Here is a 20,052-nt window from a genome sequence, read left to right as displayed (position 1 = left end):
GCAGATGCACACTGAGCTACAGACATTCCCGTCCACCATGATTACAGGAGACATCAAGGTACAACTCAGATGTCATAACTCACTTGTTCGAGGGTAAATATGCGCTGATTGCAGTAATACTGTAGTTGCTCATTAGCATAATTAATGCAGAACTGTTCAAAGCTGTTTATCTTGAAATCCTCAAATCCAAATATGTCCAGTACACCAATGGATAAGCACTGTGAGGAATAGAATAAAATGAAAATATAATGATAAAAGTAATAAAATACAATGTCAAAGTAGATCAGTTTGCCACTTTAGCTGCATGAATCAAGTCAAGTATTTCTAAAACACAAAAAACATAAAAAAAGGAAAGATTAGATCAATTTAAATCAGATACTTAGACTTGCATTTTGATTAGATTTTATAATAATGATAATAATAATATTGAATAATACATATATTAAAAAGCAAAATATTTAAATTGTATTCTATTAGAGAATATACACAACCAGTCAAAAGTTTTTTTGTCAGTTAATGTTTTTAAAAGAAGTCTCTTCTGCTCACCAAAGCTGCATTTATTTGATTAAAAATACAAAAACAGTAATATTGTTAAATATTATGACAATTTAAAATAACTGTTTTCTATTTTCATATATTTTAAAATTAATGTTTTCCTGTTAAAAAAGCTGCATTTTAGCATCATTACTACAGTCTTCAGTGTCACATGACTCTTCAGAAATCATTCTAATATTCAGATTTGATGCTCAAAAAACATTCATTATTATTATCAATGTTGAAAACATTTTTTCAGGATTCTTTAATGAATAGAAAGTTCAAAAGAACATCATTTATTGAAATATAATCTTTTGTAACATCAGAAACGTCTTTACTGTAACTTTTGATCAATTTAATTAATCCTTGATGAATAAAAGTATTGATTTATTTGATTTATTTCCGGCAAAAAAATTAAATCAAAATTCTTACTACTTTTGAACAGTAGTGTTTAATGTTACAAAAGCTTTTTATTTCAGATAAAAGCTGATCTTTTGAACTTTCTATTCATCAAAGAATCCTGAAATAAAAATTTAAATAACTGTTTTCAACATTGATAATAATAAAAAATGTTTCTTGACCATCAAATCATCATATTAGAATGATTTCTGAAGAATCATGTGACACTGAAGACTGGAGTATTGAGAATTCAGCTTTGATCACAGGAATAAATTACACTTTACTATATATTCACGTAGATCATATTTCACAATGTTACAGGTTATTTATTTTTTTATATATAAATGAGAAGAAGAGACTTTTACATTTTTTTTAAATCTTACCGATCCAAAACTTTTGACTGGTAGTGTATATTATATAGAATAATCACAATACAAATTTCAAGATTATATTAATTGTAATTCAAACATTGATCTTGTATAGTAATAATAGTAATAATAATAGTAATAATAATATTGAATTTTGTGTGTGTGTGTGTGTATGTATATATATACACAATTATATATAATAGGTAGTAGTAAACAGCTGAAATTAGTCAAATATATCAAATTTTAAATATTCAAATACATAAATTATTTTGACAGAATTCATACCGGGACAGACTCCTCCAAATCTCTCTTGTTGAGTAGAGAATGGTTGATTCGCAGGACAATCCAGTCAAACAGGGCACTGTACAGAGACTTGGCCATAGAGTCTCTGGCAGTGATGGCCTAAAGACAATGTTTGAACATGTGGTTAGCAGATTCTTAGAGTACAGAAATGAAGAAAGACAAATGGAGAAGATAGAGCAACAAGGGACCTCTTCAAACAGCTGACTTCAGAGCTGACTTCACACATAAGGTATGATAGATATGCACTTAACACATGACTAGTCAATGAATGAATGGTACAGAGTAGAAAATGTCATTATTTGCACCACCCAACACATTATAGATGAAGTTACCTCACTGAGGCTGTAAGGCAGAATTAGTGTGTCATTAGCAGTCATTGCTTTCCTTGTAGTCAATGCTTCCACAAGTAGCTCCACTTTAACCTGTAATTTAAGAGCAATTATATAAAATCAAAAGATAACACTTTATATCAACGGTCCACTTTAGACAATCTACAAACTATAAGTAACTTTGCAACTACATGTCAACTAACTCTTACTAGAATTCTAGTATACTGTCTGCTTAATATCTGCAAAGTAAACTTTATTTGGATGCTTCCCCAACAGACATTCTACTGGCTAGAAGTAACTTTGCAACTAAATGTCAACTTATTCTACTAACCCAAACCCTATCCCTAACCTAACAGTCTACTAATACTCCAATGAGAATTAGTTGACATGTAGTTGCAGTTACTTAGTAGAGTGTCTAAAGTGGACCATCAAAATAAAGTGTAACCAAACAAACATTATGGTAATAAAGACACATTTGAACATAGGATGACAGAAATCTGTCACATGATCTGTCACAGAGTGTGTAATTCTTTAAATGACAGCCAAATAACAGCTTAACAAGTGCAAAATGGGAAAAGGATTCCTATTTGAAAATTGGGAAAGACAATCCAAAAGAATCCAAATGGACCGATCCACTAAGAGTCCTCTAAAAGTAATGATGCAACTGGTTGAATGATGATGTATTTGTTCACCATGCAGTGATGGTGTTCAAGTTCATCAAGATGTCACTGCACAGCATTTCCAAAGAACTGGGCGCATTAAACTATTTAAAGTATTTCTAATTCAGTGTGGTTTACCACAATAACCAGTAGGAGGGACAGAATTTCAGCCTCCTTTGAAGAATTTATATTGAACATTAAAGTAGCCAGTGGTACCTTGAGAAGGTCAGAGACCGCTGAAAGGACATGATCTGGCCCAACTTTAAGACACTCGCCAACATCTTTTGGCTCATACGTCACATTTCCCAGGTACAGAATGGCAGAGAGCACAGAGAATATCCTGAAAAAGAGCATCAAACATTGAATCACATTAAATCCAAAATATATTTATTTTCTTTGGAAGGTGCCTCAAATAAAACATTTCTAAGCTACATGATATAACCATGGTACGTTTTGGTAATTGCAGGTCATTTTACACTGTGAATCATATGGCACATGGGAATGCATCTTAAATGTAATTGAATAAGTTAGTATTTTGTTCAAATAATTACATTTCTAACATTGTGTAAATAATTATTAGTTGGCAGAACATTTAACACGGAAACATTGCTGTTCCTTGGAAGACAGGTCATAATGATCTAAATGTGTCAGGTCTGACATTATTGCACTCTGTACGTCATGGCCAAAAGAGCACAGTGCATATTGAAAGTCTTGATGTATTTTCCTCTTCCATGACAAGCACAGACTTGTTCCAGAGCAGAATTCTTCATTTGCAAGTCATGCATACAAACGGTAATTTTTCAGCAATGTGACTTAATCCCTCCAGGACAAACCTAATTAAACACCATAAATCTTATTCACACGGAAGTATTCCGTATTTATAGATATCTACTTTTTATGGGTAATTATTGGAGTACAGCTCATTGTAAATGTGATGGTTTTAGCAGGGCTAAATAAACATTATCGATTACACATAATCCAAAAATAAAATGTGTGTTAATAAACATTATTATGTACTTGAAAACATTTTTCACTTACTGTTTTTTGGTCGGAGGCAGAAAACCGACCATCTCCATGGCCTGATGAAGTCTCCTGAATTCATGTTTCATTTCTGCTTGATCCTCTAAAATCGGTATTTCCTGTGAGGTGTAAACATAGAAGAGTGAACAAATAATGAAGAAAATAAGACAATTGTTGACATACAGTTTATGCATAAACAGCTATACAATTAACATGGACAGGAAAGCCCAGAAAATTTAGTCTTGGAAGAATGATCATTCTCAGGAAAAGAAATGGTCCTTTTCTCAGGAAAAAAATCTGACAAGCTCAAGAAGAGATCTCCACTTCCTCTCCATTTAATGTCATTGTTGCTCCGAGGACAATTGAGAGCATCATGAAGGCAAATTAAAACTGAAACAGCTTCATTAAAGGGGTCCTATTATGCTTTTCCACTTTTTCAGCTTAAGCTATTGTGTAATGTTGCTGTTAGAGCATAAAATATCTGCAAGGTTACAAAGCTCAAAGTCCACTCTAAAGGGAGATATTTTATTTAACAGAATCCACTTTTCAAGAACTATAATGAACGGCTCTTTTTACGGATCTTATGAAGTCACAATGTTACTCATTTAAATAATCAGCGCCCACGGAATACACAAAAAAAGGGGGGTGAGGACTGGTTGAGCAGCGCTAGAGAAGATAAACAGTGTTGCTGCTATGTCGAAGAGACGCTTATTTTCCCACCCCAGTTCCAAAACTCCATTGTTTGGTCATCTTAAGACGGACAAACTAACAGTGGCTAAAATGTATTTTTAACAGTGCTCCTAAACATTGTAACCCCAACATTTATCTATCCGCTGCACATTTTATGGAGAACAGCTCGTTTTCTGTAGCTTTTGTACGCTCTTGCATTTGCAAGACGGTTTACCACCCCCTCAGGAAGATTAACCATGTTTTTTTTACCGATTGCTCTTTGTATTACCTTAGTTTTCCGACAAATATCACGATTAAATGGTGGATAACATTGTATCTATAATGTATAAGAAAATTACAAAAAACATAACACTCTGAAACGTCCTGTTAAAGGAGAACTCCGGTCAATTTTAACATTGAGTTCATTTTTTTGTACATTTGGAGTGCTGTCAATACAGAGAACAACAACAAAAATCGGTGTTGCCTACACAGAGTTATTCTATTTTTAAAATTTGCACCCTATTGACTTCAATGGGGCAAGTAGTAAGCCTGCTTTTTAGCCTCTTAACATCCTTTAAGTGTCATTACAAGTGCACAGAAAATGTGAGTGATTCCTTCCGAGTGAACACGGGTGGATCTGACTGCAGTAGATGTTAGAGATATTAATAAAAATGAAGTTAATTCAGCCAGCGCTCATACCTTTGTTTACATCCTGTTTTCGGTGGAAGGCCATAGTAATCGATTGTCGAGTTCACGCGCGTGATCATAGGTAACTAAGCAACAGTGGAGACTCAGACTGTCAGCCCAGCCGATGACGGTGCTGTGTGGTGTTCTGAGAATATCAGATCTGATGGATAGTTCATCCGAATCAGATGTTGAACACACAGAGGATTTTTTTGAACTCGACAATCGATTACTATGGCCTTCCACCGAAAACAAGATGTAAACAAAGGTATGAGCGCTGGCTGAATTAACTTCATTTTTATTAATATCTCTAACATCTACTGCAGTCAGATCCACCCGTGTTCACTCGGAAGGAATCACTCACATTTTCTGTGCACTTGTAATGACACTTAAAGGATGTTAAGAGGCTAAAAAGCAGGCTTACTACTTGCCCCATTGAAGTCAATAGGGTGCAAATTTTAAAAATAGAATAACTCGGTGTAGGCAACACCGATTTTTGTCGTTGTTCTCTGTATTGACAGCACTCCAAATGTACAAAAAAATGAGCTCAATATTAAAATTGACCGGAGTTCTCCTTTAACGTGAACGAAATCCGTTCTGCACGATCCACTTGTTCGTTAACATTGTCGTAAACAACTAAATCGGGCTCGAATTGGTTTGAAATTCACACATCCTTAATATTTAATATTTAAACTCGAAGTGCGGGACATCTCCTGAACATGCACTACACAGTGCCAATCAAAACACACTGGGCCAGCTAACCAATCACAGCACATTTTGTATTTCAGAAGGAGGGGCTTCATTTTTTTGAACAATCAAGCATGAAAACATATTCTAGTACACCCCAAAAACAAAATCAAGTCCTCGTAAAAGGGCATAATAGGACCCCTTTAAGAAACACTGATTCTTTGTGATGGCTGTTCTGAGTTACTTGTTCGAGGTAGTGGTAGTCTTCAGGACGCAGGAGCTTGAACTCATCTCTCTCCTCTTCTGAGGCCCCAATCAAAAGATAGTAAAAAACATGGTAATTCCTGCAGGTTAAATAACAAACAGGCATGGGATTCATGTTGTTGCGATACATTTTTTCACATCTCCGACACTTTTAATTCAAATGTAAAATGGATATAGATAACAAATTTCCTTTTTTTTTTTACCTTTCAGTTTTTCCTCTGGATACTAGACGGCATTTCTCTAGTAAATACTTCTCAACCACAGCCCTGAAACATTGAGCAAACAGTATTAGAATATTCAGATCAATTCTGGAATGGAATTTTTTGTCTTTCTATCAATCTTTTTTTAAGAGAGTAGAGAAAAGGGGGAATGATATCAGAAAATGTCATATGGTGGATCTTAACCTGAATTAACAGAATGAGCTTTTCTCAACATTTATTTTACATTAATAAATAAACATTTCCTCATTAGATAAAATGCATTTGTCATCATGTTCAGCTGTGGGTTCTGGTGTGTGAAGAAGATAGGCAGAAGTACACAGATGACTCACCCTCTGACAATGCCACTTTCCAGATAATTCACTTGAATGAACTTTCCAAAGCGACTCGAGTTGTTGTTGTATGCCGTTTTAGCATTGCCAAAGGCCTGAGGAGACCAACGATAAATGCATCAGATAGGCAAATTGGTTTGGAGGAAACAGACCAAAAAAAAAAAAAAAAAAAAAAAAAAAACCAACACTGATATCTGGTCTTCATGAATGCTGACAGACAACTCTTGACCCATTACTGACAATAGATTATCATTATTATTAGTTGCTCAACTGCAAAGTACGTTGTCATAGATAATCTATCTATGACAAGAATTTAATAGAAACAAAATTGAGTGGGTAGCACAGAACTCCTTTTTATATCACCCACAGGAACCACAAACATGTATGAGTGGAACTCAAAATAAAATGGTTTGAAGACTCTCTTAACCACTCTTTTCGATACAATGAAAACATGTTGTTGCCAGGGGCTGCCAACCTCTGAAAATTGACCCCCCAAAACAAAAAAACATAAAAGCACTCAAGATTACTTATAAAAATTCCTTATAAGTCTTGTGAAGTTATATGATAGCTGTGTGTGAATAACAGACCAAAAAAATCATCAAATCTTGGTTTCTCTCTTTTTTCCAGAACTGTTGCAGAAAGTTGCAGTTTTTTTAGAAATCATATTTAATAATGTTATTTGTGCAGCTAAAGGTGGAATACATTACACACTGCAGTTTTTGTAGGGACTTTGACATGTGAACAAGTACCAACAGGTTTTCACACTGCTCTCTATTGATTCTCAATATGTGCATACTTTCAACACGATCTGTGACATTACCATCATTCAGGACTTTATCCTGTAGTAAACGTGTTTTTATACAAATAGTTTCCTTGTCCCACTTCCATGTTAAAATTGTGTAGGAAGACAAATTCTGAGGAAAGAAGGTCATAAAACACCAGAATAGAGAGAATAGAAAAAGATGTTACTTCTGTCAAATTATACGTTTTTATACGATGGCCTGACAGAGCCTGTCTTGACATGCTGACGTACGTCAACTCGTTCTGGTATTCTGACAAAGCCAACACCCAGGGCTTCTACACATGAAACAGAAAAGTTAAGTCACCCAAAAATGAAAACTCTATAATCATTTACTCACCCTCATGTTGTTCACAACCCATAAAACTTTCGTTAATCTTTGAAAAAGAAATGAAGATATTTTTAATAAAATCTGAGATATTTCTGTTTTTCAATTGAAGGTCTGTTCAACTAAAACGCTGATGATTCAAAACGTTTATAAAGTGATCATGTCCCTTTAAAAGACTCGGATTAAACAGCTCGATTCATATGGATTTATTTATCTCTTTGTGAACGTTTGTCAGAGTTTTGGGTGAATAGACTTTCAATGGAGGGACATAACTCTCATTAAAAAATGCCTTAATGTTTCGAAGATGAACGAAAGTCTGGGTTTGGAATGACATGAGAGTAAGTAATTGATGACAACTGATGAACTATCTCTTTAAGAGCTCAACAACAAGGCCTAGATTCACTGCTGTACATATTTAACAGCTGTTATGTGTTCTCAGCCCCCAGAGCTCTCTTATTCCTTTCACACTGGAGAAGTAAACGGACAAAGGTCACAACCGCACTCCTCAGATGTCACAACAGAGCATTTGGGCACCTCTTACAACTATCAAATGAAACTGAAAACTGACAAAATAAACTCTCACTCAAAGTTCAGTGAAAGTGAGAGTAAAAATTCAGTGCAAATGCAACAAATTTTACTCTCAAGATATGATGACCCAGTTTTTTGTGACCCATTTTTGTTTCTCAAACATCTGTTCAGTACGTTTCCAACACTACATAGATTTGTACATTTTAAGAAGTAAAAGTAATAGGAGTTTGTCCCCACGAGAGTTTCTAGCACATTGCTATGCAGTTGTTAAGTCTTTTTTAGAATGTTGTTAAAGAGTTGCTAGAGTGTTCTACATGGTTAATACTTTACTCGAGTCTGGTTGCTACATAAGACTTGGGTTACCGCTTCAATGCAAGTCTATGGGATTTTCATCTACCAAGATCAAGCAAAAATCATAAGTCTGGTCACTTAGAAAGGTAAAGGCAAATCTCTCCTCAATAAGTCTCATGATTTGAGACAAAATTCATGTCTGCAGATCAAACTTGCAGCAGTAAGTTTAAGACATAATGGGAATATATTCTAATGCTAAATATGCGTGTATGTATGTGTATATATATATATATATTAAAAAAAAGATGCTTGCCTTGCCCAAAATTTCCACCACATATATGCCACCCACATTGCCTATATCTGGCTCTATTTCAGACATATCTCTTCTTATTTTCTTACAAACGGGCTGATAAAACAGGACTACCAAGTCAATTTCATAGCATTCAGAGTTTTAGAATAAGTATGAATGCCTAAATGTAACAAATGCGCTGGTAATGGATTTTTAATGATGAACTCTCTACTGTGGAGTTGAGCTATACAATTCCATTATCTGTACTAAGTGCTAAGCTGTCAGAATCAAAACATAAAACACAATTACCAAGGAGGTGGAGTCTCTAGCGTTGGTGCATAATAGTTCAACAGTAGTACATGTGTAAATAACACTGCCAGCCAAACAATGTGCATATTGTTAGAGGGGTACACCACGTGAAGGCAATACACAAAGGTCTCTATGAATTAGTGAAGTGGAATACAGGGACAGGTTAGGTGTTTTTGACTCAACAAAACCAAAAGCAGAGACCATAGAACCCATCATGAAGCAAGCAACTCATTACCAAAAAGTATCATAGCACTACCACAGTTTTTATTTTATTTTTACCTTTACAATAGATGTAAATTTATTCAGTTGGAAGACCTTTTATATACAATAAATGGACTTAAAGGGATATTTCACCCAAAAATAAAAATGTTGTCATCATTTGCTCACCCTCAAGTTGTTCCAAAGTTTTGAGTTTATGAGTTTATGAGTTTTTAGTTATGCTTTATGAGTTGCTTTCTTGTGTTGAACACAAAAGAAGATATTTTGAGAGAAACTCACACAGGCTTGGAACAACTTGGGGTGAGTAAACCATGACAGAGTTTTCATTTTTGGGTGAACTAGGCCTTTAATAACAGTATGTGCAAACTTGAAAATGTAACTTGCTTTGCTAGCATTATGCTCAACCAGGAACAAAAAGCATGGTATTTCTTAATATTTTTGTAGATAGTGTGATACACCTTTTCAGGATTCTTTGATGAATAGAGAATTCAAAAGAACAGCATTTATTTTAAAAATGACATTTTTGTAACATTGTAAATGTCTTTACTGTAACTTTTGATCAGTTTAATGCATCCTTGCTGAATAAAAGTATCAATCTTTTGAACGGTTGTGTATCAAGGTACCTAATCTGGGAACAACAGGACTTCAATGACTCATTTCAAGTGGATCTTTTATTTATCATTTATGAGATCCAATTATCATATAATTCTCATCAAATATTAATGGTCACAACTTCAACATATTACCATACGTTTTTAACAGTCTCAATCTGCTTGCTTGTTCTGCTTCCTTTAGCTAGAACACAAAAACATAACCTAATGTTCTTTTCCATCCCTCTTTATAAGAAATTCTATTTTAAACCTCCAAGTCTCAACACAAGTCGCTTGTTCCTCTTAGCTATTTATTTTCATTGCAAGCAAAACTGCAGAACTGAGAGGGGCGTGGACTTGTTGATAAAAGAAAGCTTTTAAGAAAAAACCGAGAACTTGTTTGACCGGTTTCAGATCAGATTGAGAATCCCAGTTGGTCAATGCATGACAAAAGGTGACTGACAGCTCAGTTTAAGGGGGCGGGACTTCAGGCCACAGTAAAGAAAACCCATGAATTATGAGCTATTTACTCAGTAGAACTTCACTATCACATTAGCACTAGCACACTTCATACTAAATTCTGAACAGGAAATGTAGGAAGTGGACTGTTCAGAAATATACCAAACTTGCAATGAACACATTGTATAAACAGTGGAAAAACTTAAACTCCTGAGAGTGTTGTGAATTTACTTCATTGTTTATGTATTAACAATGGTAACACCTAAACATATCAGTGTGTTGAAACCCTTAAACTGTGACTCGGATCTACAGTGTCTATTTAAAGTGCTCAAGGAGACAGAGGTCTGTTCGGAGTCCCCTTTTCCCTGGGAGATGCAGAGGAAGTGATGTGAAAGTCCCCTTGCGTGTGGCGTGGCCGAATGGTTTCTAGATCCTTATTTGACCATGCTTAAAGGAGGAAAGGGGAAACCATTCTTACACAATTTGTTGCATTTGATTGAAGGAGAGTATCAAACTTTCAGTCATCAACATGAACATCTAAAAATCGTGCAAAATGCGAGAGGGCAAGCCATTTCCTGCACAGAGGTCATAATTTCCGCCTGAAAGACACTCTTTATCATTACATCAAGATATTGAGATGAGTCGAGCAACCAAATAATAAATCATGAGACCACAGTTACAGACAAGATACTTTTTTTCTTGATTCAGTACAAGAAAAAAAAAATAAACTAACGTAGTTGATCTTATCTCATTTGTTCGGGTGTTTCTTCAACTTCAGGCACTTTTTTGTCCTGGGGTAGATTTTTATAAAAAATTGTATTAGAAATTAGAAATGTTGCCTTGGCAAATACCTGAAATAAATAAGTTTGATTACTAATTAACTAAAGCTGAAATAAAAATAAATTAAAGCTATATAGAATTTTTTTTTATATATATATATATTACAAATTTAAGAATAAAATGACAAAAGAAAATGTAAATAAAATAAAATGTAGACTGAAAATTAAAAAAATAAAAGCTAAATATTAATAATAATACTATAAAAATATATAAATAATACTGAAAATAAAACTGACCTGGACACTGAAAATGTTATTCAATATTGCGTATGAAGGATACAAAAAATGCTAGCTGTGAAATGAGCATTAGCGAGACAAAGGGGAGCGTCTCAAGTCTGAGTTCAAGACGACATTTCCATGGTCATGGTCTTGTCATGGACTTTGACTCAACCTTCTATTGGTCTCAGCCTAGACTTAAGGTGATGATACACGGGGGAACTTTTTTGAGCAATGATGTTGGGCACTTCCCATTGAGAATAGCCAACAAATTTCTATCTGGATACTTTAGATCGGTCGGTATCTCACCTGTTTGCCCGTTTATGGCAACATTGCCCAGCAACATTGCTTAAAAAGTTGTGCAAAACCCAGTGCATCATTTGAAATGTGGTGGAAATGTCTCTTGAAGTGCAAAATAGCCCATAGTTGAAGAAACACCATTTATTGCTGAACCCTGAACAAGGCTACCATTCATCCAAAGGACATAATCCTCGTAAAACAGCAATTACATCAGAGTCTCAAAATAACTTACCATCTTACATCCTTTCATGGTTTCCTATTTCAACTAGATTGCTAACTTCAAAGTAGGAAATGAACAGTGATAAACCTCAAACCTACAGAACTCACCTCAAGCACAGGGCCTGCCCCCAGGATAGTTCGTTCCACTCCACTAGTGTAGCCCTTCTGACTGAGGGCAGTCAGGCAGTGAATAAGGAAGTTGGTGCTTTGGGTTTTACCAGAACCACTCTCTCCAGAGATGACGATGCACTGGTTAACCTGTTTGTTCAGCATTGTGTGGAAGGCTGCATCCGCAATAGCAAAGATGTGAGGTTCTAGCTTGCCCAGCGTGTGGTTCTCATACATCTTGACATATCTGGGATTGTAGATGGTGAGAAACTTGAAGGGGTTGACGGCGATAAGAATGTTGCTCGCAAATGTGTAGATCTTCTGATTGTGGAAGCGATGTCGTAGGGTTCCCAAGATGCTCTCCTCTGTTAGCTCAGGGAGGTTACATAAATCGTCATATTCCCGAGGCTGCTGTGCAACGAAACCCCGAGTCACAAGTCCCTGAGCTACTTTTTCTTGCTGTACAGAAACGTCATACTGGATGGATCCATCCTTGCATCCCTCTTGAAGGGCGAAATAGAATCCATCACTTTGAGGGTGCTTATCTTGGGCCTTTCTAGGCCAGAGCAGGACTCTATGAACAGGCAGATCGCTTGCTTGAAGGACCCACTCCTCTCCACCGTACTCTTGGACCTCCACGAGGATGTAAGGCTTGGATGTGTCCAAGCCAAGTGTGGTGAGAGCCATCTTGATGACAGTGGCAACTGTTGCCTCTTTTGGGACCCTGAGGATGCATCCTTGCCCAGGTCTGACGGATAACCTGGGGTAAATTTGCAGAGTGTGGACCGTTTCATCCTGGCAGCTCGTACCCTTGCAGTTGGTGACATTCATTCTTTAAACGCACAAACATGCATCAGCATACCGCAGTGCACAGTACAGCATGATAAGGATCTGGAGAAGAAAGAATGTAAGTTTGAGCGAGAAACTGCAGTCAGACCACCAGTGCGTGTACAAACTTGTCTAATGTGGGAACTGTTAGCAGTTTATAAATAAGCATAAACTGTGACACAAACAAAATTAAACAGTTTTAATTTAATAATAAACAAAATATTTTCAATTTCAGCGTTTAAGTAGCCTACTGCTGTTCATATTTATATTTGTAGCTATTCTTTACAAATTTTCTGTCTGTTAGGTTGCTTATTTCCTAAATGTTCGGAACATAGAAAGGCACAGGTTTTGTTACTATATTTTTTGTATAATATATCATTATTATTATTATTTTGATTTTTAAAGAAAAATACAAATGTACAAAATCCATCCTGGCATAGCAAATGTATTTCAATATATTTTAAACAGCGCAATTAAAACGCATCCAATAATCAACAAACAAGAGACAAACGTCAGAATACGCTCTATAAAGGTAAACTATCTTTACCTTTATCTACTTACAGTTAAGACAATCTGACTATAGTTGTCTTTTAAGAGATTGGCAATTAAAAACTTGAAAGTAGCCTATATTAAAATAACAACAATAAATGTACCTGTTTCAAAACACCCTCGTTTAGTTCCACAGCGGAGTCCTTTCCAACATGGAAAAAATCCTGTCGTGCTTTCCAGACAAAACTAGTAAACTAGTATAAGCCGTCCATCTGCATTACTGCGTAACCGGACACGATAAACCGACATGCAGGGCACAGGTAAAACAATTAAGAGTCAGTTAACGCCAAACGTGACTGACACGGAGAAATCTTCAACGACAAACAAGGAAGACATAGGGCTCGCCTCCAGAATTAGAAACAACACTGGCGGCTTGTTACTTCCTGACATCGCAGTGTGATTTAATTGCAGTCGATGTGTGTGATGATGACACGCCGCCCTCGCCTGCATTCAAACTGCTATTGCAGCTGTCACACCCGGACGCAGGCGAACACCTGACCTGAGGTAAACCTGCAAATTGAACACATTCCCATTCAAGATCCAGTACCCTTCTCAAAAATCACTGTAAAGAAAGAAAAACAGAAAAAAAAGAAGAAAAATAAAATAAAATAAAATATATAGCCTTTATATATATGTGTGTGTGTGTGTGTGTGTGTGTGTGTGTGCGCGCGTGTGAGTGTGTTTAAAACGGCATGGGTCAGTTACCGTACTTCACCATGCGTGTTTGGTTCTCACCAGTAGGTGGTAGCATACAACACCAATCCCTTCCCTTTAGCAAGGTCTGTAAGGGTCTCTCTCTGTGGATCCTTTTCACAGACTGTGATGACGCGTATTAACATATTAACAGTCACCAGCATAGTAAATCCTGCAACGTTTGGCTATATATATATATATATTATTAATATACACATATATTATGTATATTTATGACACTATACTTTGTATTTTATTTGGTAAACAAACAATGACATTACAGTTTAATTTATTTGCAATAATTAATTAATAATTAAAATAATTAAGAATGAATACATTACTTTTTGATAACTTATCAAAAAAATTATCCCGTCAATAAATTATTTTATTTCAAATATGCTCGATCGTTGTGTGTCATTTTTTGTCTGTTCGATAATTACAAATCTTTCAGTCTGATTAAACACTCTAATCCTGAACATTTTTGAAAACACAATCCCCCCGGTTTCACAGACAAGGCTAGGGTTGCCAACTTTCTGAAATAAAAATAAGGAACGGGGGGTGGGGTGTAATGACATGCCCCCACGGAATAATTTTTTTTTAAATAACCCCTGAAATGATGACTTCTGGTGAATATTGTGGAAACTAATTGATATTTAGATAAATATATTTCATACATTATAGCATATTATAATAGGCCTACAACTTATTAGGCCTAGCCTATATTGAATAGCAAGTAGGCCTAATCAATACAAGACTGAACCACATAGATGTGAAATATAAAGGCTATCATGGTCATTTTGCCAACAATGAACCATGGATTTGTTTAGTTTATAATACGTTTTATTTTTAACTTAAACAAATACAAAATATATAATTCAATTTCAAAACTCATCGGCTTAGACTGCATTTGAAGAAAAATAAACACAGCCTTGTGCGAACTTATGCACTAGAATTAGACTTCTCGAATGTTCTTTCCAGTGCAAAAAATAATATTTTTTATTTAATTAGACAACATTTTAAGGAAGTGTAGTGCAAATATCTTTATATAATTATACTTCCATTATAGTTAATTTTCTTTCCAGTGCAAAACAATAATACATTAAAAAACAGCTAATAAAGAAAATATAAAATATTGCACTCAAATACTGCATTCAAGCAACACAACACCTGTATGTATATTTTTGTGCTCTCTTCTTTTTCGCCGGCTGCTCGGAGGTAAGAGCAGAGAATGTCTGAGTCATTTTTACATTTCCCGCTGTTGTCACTTGACGTCATCGTTGCTACGATACGTGACTCACAATGACTGAAACGACCAGTTAAAAGGGCATTCTCTGATGACGTTCCAAGATGTTAAAAACACTACGCTGATCATAGACAAACAGAGGGAGAAATTAGTAACTACCGCACCGTCGGGTTTTTTTTTTCTTATCATAGCCTACAAATGTCTTCGTTCATAGTCTGATATGTGTCTGTCATGGATTTGCACTGAATTGATTCTCAAAAATACGGAACAAAGTGCGTTCCGTATCAGTTCAATACGGAACAAGACTTCTATGTGTCAAATACGGGACGATTCCGTATTATACGGAACGGTTGGCAACCCTAGACAAGGCTTAAAGGGTTAGTTCACCCAAAAATGAAAATTCTGTCAGTAATTACTCTCCCTCATGTTGTTCCAACCCGTAAGACCTTCGTTCATCTTCGGAACACAAATTAAGATATTTTTGATTAAATCTGAGAGCTGGATCACTCCTCCATAGGCTTCTAAGGCATTATAACTTGCTGGCCCAGAAAATGTATTAAAGACATCGTTAATATAGTCCAAGTGACTACAGTGGCTCAATCTTAAGTTTATAAAGTGACGAGAATACTTTTAGTGCGCAAAAAAAAAAAAAAAGACAACTTTATTCCACTATTCATTTCCTTCTCTCTGGGCCTCGAGTCTTTTCACGTAGTATAACTGCGCAGCGCTTCTGTGTTGTACGTCACACGTAGGCTCACTATTGGCCGACGCAGAAGCCCTGTTTTAACTGAAAGCAACTTGCACTGACATATCTTAAAATATGTCAGTGCATTGTTTTGTTTCAAGATGCACACCAGTAATGTTTTTTTAAAGGCACATTTATAAAAGCTACTTAAATGCTCTAATTGAACTAAGGCCTGACTTAATCCAAGACCTGTCTGTGAAACCAGGCCTGTATATGTTTAATTATTATACAAATTCTTAATAAAAAAAACACAAAATAATATAGGCTATAATAAAATATATTGTCACAGACATTCAGTTATTTTGGTCTTAGTTTCATTTGCATGGACCTTTAGTTTGTTTTCATTCATTTCTTGATTTTCTTTGTGTAGTTTTCCTGCCACTTATCAGTTGTCATGGTGATTAATTTGATCTGCATATGTGTTTGTTATTTTACCATTATTTACCATGTATTTTAAGTTGCAGTCTTTTCAGTTCTCATTTGTCTGGTCTCATTTTGTGTTTTCTTGGATTTCACTTTGGAGTTTATTAAAGATTGTCTTCATCTTTGTGTGCTTTATCACAACCCATGCTGATACATTTATAGTGTTTTTAATTAGTAAATATGATTATTGAATTGGAAGAGAGTGCGTAATGGGCATTTTATTTTTATCGTAACACTCAGCTGCACTCTTCCTTTCTCATAATCTCTTGTCCTCTCTCTGTATATATTTTCTCAGTCTCTTTTTCTGTGTGTGACCAGCATCTTGTGAGGAAGGGAGTGGTTAGAAGAAAGAGGGGAATCACTATTTCCGCTTTTTGCAGCAGTGGAGCGGACATGTGCTCCGAATTACACATCACTCTAACCACATTACAGCATAAACAAACATCTGGTTTCCATAGTAACAAGCTCTCTGCATCCTAGCAACAGAAATAAATACCAAGAGGTAGATGTTATAGCATGATAACTTCTAGTGTGAACTTTTTACCAGAGCACATATTTCTAATGGTTTTAAAGGTTGTGGATTTTTAGGTTATGGATGTGAATGATGGTTTGGATTGTGAGTTAAAGTTACAACATACCATCCCAATCTTTTAACGTACAGTACAGTCGTTTTGTAGAAATATATGCAGAAATGGATATACACCAGTAGTATTAACATATACTTTGTGTCACTTTTGGTTGATTTATGACCCCATTTGATTGATTTATGACCCTAGTGTCACTAGTGATTGACAGGGAATCCATGTGTCACTCAAACTGACTGGTCAGTGGGTGTCAGATGTTTTTACAGGGGGGAACGTCTGTATGGATGAAACTGTTGCTGGTTGTATTCCTTTGATTGTTGGGGGTGAAATTCACCCAAGCAGGTATTACGTAATGTTGACACCCTGAGTGTCAAAATCGTTGTTGTTTGATCAATAGGGTAGCCTATATGTTAACTGAGTCATAGTATTTGAGTCAAGAAATTCAGGAATACCATTACCCCTACACCACACTGGCTATATTCATTTAAATAACATGTCTGGGGATGTTCTTTTAAGTCAAGTCAAGTCATCTTCATTTATATAGCGCTTTTAACAATGTAGATTGTTTCAAAGCAGCTTTACAGAGATAAACGTATAATTTAAGGTAACAGAGAATGTTTTGGCTGGATAGCGGTTCTTTAATAAAGTTATTTTCCAGCTAAAGTTAGTTTTGATTGATTCGCTTCCGTCGCAACGATCATTTGTTATTAAATTAGGGGCCGCTAAGACGACACCATTCTCTCTACACAGACTTTAAACGCGAACCTGTGAGAAACACTGATGGAGTTCACATGCGCATTAAGAATTGGTTCTATAGTTATGTGTGTTTGAATATATATGCACAGGTTTGTAATTCCCTACAAACCAAGCCTAAACAAAGTACTGGTCTTTCCTTATAGATTTTGATACAGAATTTTATTTTTTATTTTGTCACTTCGGGGTAGGTACACGAAACGAATTTTCCTGACAACGCCTTATCTGTAGAGTGGTAAATGTTCTTTTAAGAACAACTGTGTGTGTGTGGTGTGTGTGTGTGTGTGTGTGTGTGTGTGTGTGTGTACCTCAGTAGGATCAGTAGTACCTGAACTTTAGGTTTTATGTTAATGCCTAAGACAAAGAATCAGACACGTTCATCAAGCCAAAGAGTCCTAATTACCCACACATCCCGTGCTATATTCTTCTCAACAAGAAAAGGTGTCGTTTTTTCTAGAACATCTGTATCTGTTTCCCGACGCCAATAGGATCAGTGTTAAAAAGACAAAGAATCAAAACATTTATCTAACTCACAGTGACGGTGTTTGCGAGTGGAACTGGCGGGGGAAGAGTGCATCCTAAATGGGTTTGTTAATGGTTTTAGGACAGTTGCTTAGGCTAGCCTAGATGTTTAAAGAATGACACTTCATCAAAAGCTTTCTGGTGATTCTCTGGGCTCGCACACAAAAACATCTTTTTAGTGTATATAAATTTGGTTGTTACTTTTGTTATTTTAGTATTTTTTAAAGAAAATGTTTTAGTTTTTAACCCAACCCATAGTGTGTGTGTGTGTGTGTGTGTGTGTGTGTGTGTGTGTTGTAAAACAACAAATTTACATATTTTACTACAAAATTCTGAGTAAAATAAGACACACAGGGATTTTAAACTTTCAAACATTTTATACATTTGTTTGCCATACAAAAAGCAAGAAAAGTCTATTTCCTTTAAATAAAACTTTTACTTTATTTTATTCTTTAAAACAGACTGATGACCAGCATCTTTTATTAGTACTGTAGCCGAGCAGTTTCCTCACATGAGTAAAACACAATTTTCACTTAGAAAACTTTTTAAATGTATGCATGTACCTTTTTTTCTTTTGACAAACATACATTTCAAATTATACCTGTGTGTGTGTGTGTGTGTGTGTGTGTGTGTGTGTGTGTGTGTGTGTGTGTGTGTGTGTGTGTGTGTGTGTGTGTGTGTGTGTGTACATGTTTTTCTACACCGGTGGGGACTTAAACCTGAATGCACACAGACTCATGGGGACTCGTGTCACCGTGGGGACCTAAATTGAGGTCCCCATGGGTACAAAAGCTTATAAATCATACAGAATTAGTTTTTTTGAAAATGTAAAAATGCAGAATGTCTCCTGTGATGGGTAGGGTTAGGGATAGGGGCAGTGTAAGGGGATAGAATATACAGTTTGTACAGTATAAAAACCATTACGTCTATGGAGAGTCCTCACAAAGATAGTGCACCAGACATGTGTGTGTGTGTGTGTGTGTGTGTGTGTGTGTGTGTGTGTGTGTGTGTGTGTGTGTGTGTGTGTGTGTGTGTGTTCTTGTTTTTCTATCCCGGTGGGGACTTCAACCTGAATGCACACAGACTCGTGGGGACTCGTGTCACCGTGGGGACCTAAATTGAGGTCCCCACGGGCAAAGCCCCATAGGCACCTCCCAGACAGTGTCTAGACACGCCCCATGCAGTTTTTTCTGAAGTCCCCATGAAGACCGTTTTCAAGACAAAAATCTGTGTGAGTGTGTATCTATGCGCCCCTGGTGGTCACACAGAGTATTGCCGTCCCCACGAGTCACATTGTTCTGGAAAAGTGTGAAACTCTCTAGCGCCCTATCGGGGGTATTGGTCAATAATAAAATTAAACTATTTTCACTAAAGTGAGATAAGTTAATAGGGTTTTTATTTTTATATATTTCTACTAGATATTAGTATACTATTTAGTTATTTATATTACTTTATAAAATAAACAGAATTAAATAAATGTACTGTTGATACACTAGAATGAAAATTCTTGATAGACTAAGCCACAAACAGAATATATATTTTTTTTAATTTAGCAAATTCTTTGCTATATTTCCTCATAAGGAATCAAATGATTAGAATATAACAGATCTGTTAAAAATGCCATTTATGTAATTTATCAAGGATCTTTCTATATTCATATACTCATTATTGATGACAATAGGAAAGAAATCAAACGAGGTTGGCCAGCTCCAGGGTTTCAGTCTCGCCTCTGCGTGGACTGTTGTATGGGGG

General features: G+C 35.8%; 1 protein-coding gene across 5 annotated transcripts in view; it reads right to left on the bottom strand.

The window, feature by feature from the left end:
• Positions 1–13,773, bottom strand: part of LOC311291509 (myosin IXb) — a 30,154-nt gene extending 16,381 nt beyond the window's left edge. For all 5 annotated transcript variants that reach the window (XM_084410545.1, XM_084410543.1, XM_084410546.1 and 2 more), the window contains exons 1-10: positions 13,442–13,773; positions 11,961–12,851; positions 6,467–6,561; positions 6,120–6,182; positions 5,897–5,996; positions 3,631–3,731; positions 2,809–2,932; positions 1,937–2,026; positions 1,587–1,703; positions 84–218 (exon numbers count right to left, since the gene is read on the bottom strand). In XM_084410545.1, coding sequence (XP_084266671.1) covers positions 84–218; positions 1,587–1,703; positions 1,937–2,026; positions 2,809–2,932; positions 3,631–3,731; positions 5,897–5,996; positions 6,120–6,182; positions 6,467–6,561; positions 11,961–12,791 — 1,656 coding nt within the window. In that variant the 5' untranslated portion in view covers positions 12,792–12,851; positions 13,442–13,773. The remainder of the gene's footprint in view (positions 1–83; positions 219–1,586; positions 1,704–1,936; positions 2,027–2,808; positions 2,933–3,630; positions 3,732–5,896; positions 5,997–6,119; positions 6,183–6,466; positions 6,562–11,960; positions 12,852–13,441) is intronic.
• Positions 13,774–20,052: the final 6,279 nt, after the last annotated feature.

The sequence above is a fragment of the Rutilus rutilus genome (genome assembly GCF_951802725.1).
Source record: "Rutilus rutilus genome assembly, chromosome: 6".
Lineage (NCBI taxonomy): Eukaryota > Metazoa > Chordata > Actinopteri > Cypriniformes > Leuciscidae > Rutilus > Rutilus rutilus.
The sequence above is the reverse complement of the archived record's forward strand: the minus strand, read 5'-3'. Positions and strand labels throughout refer to the sequence as shown.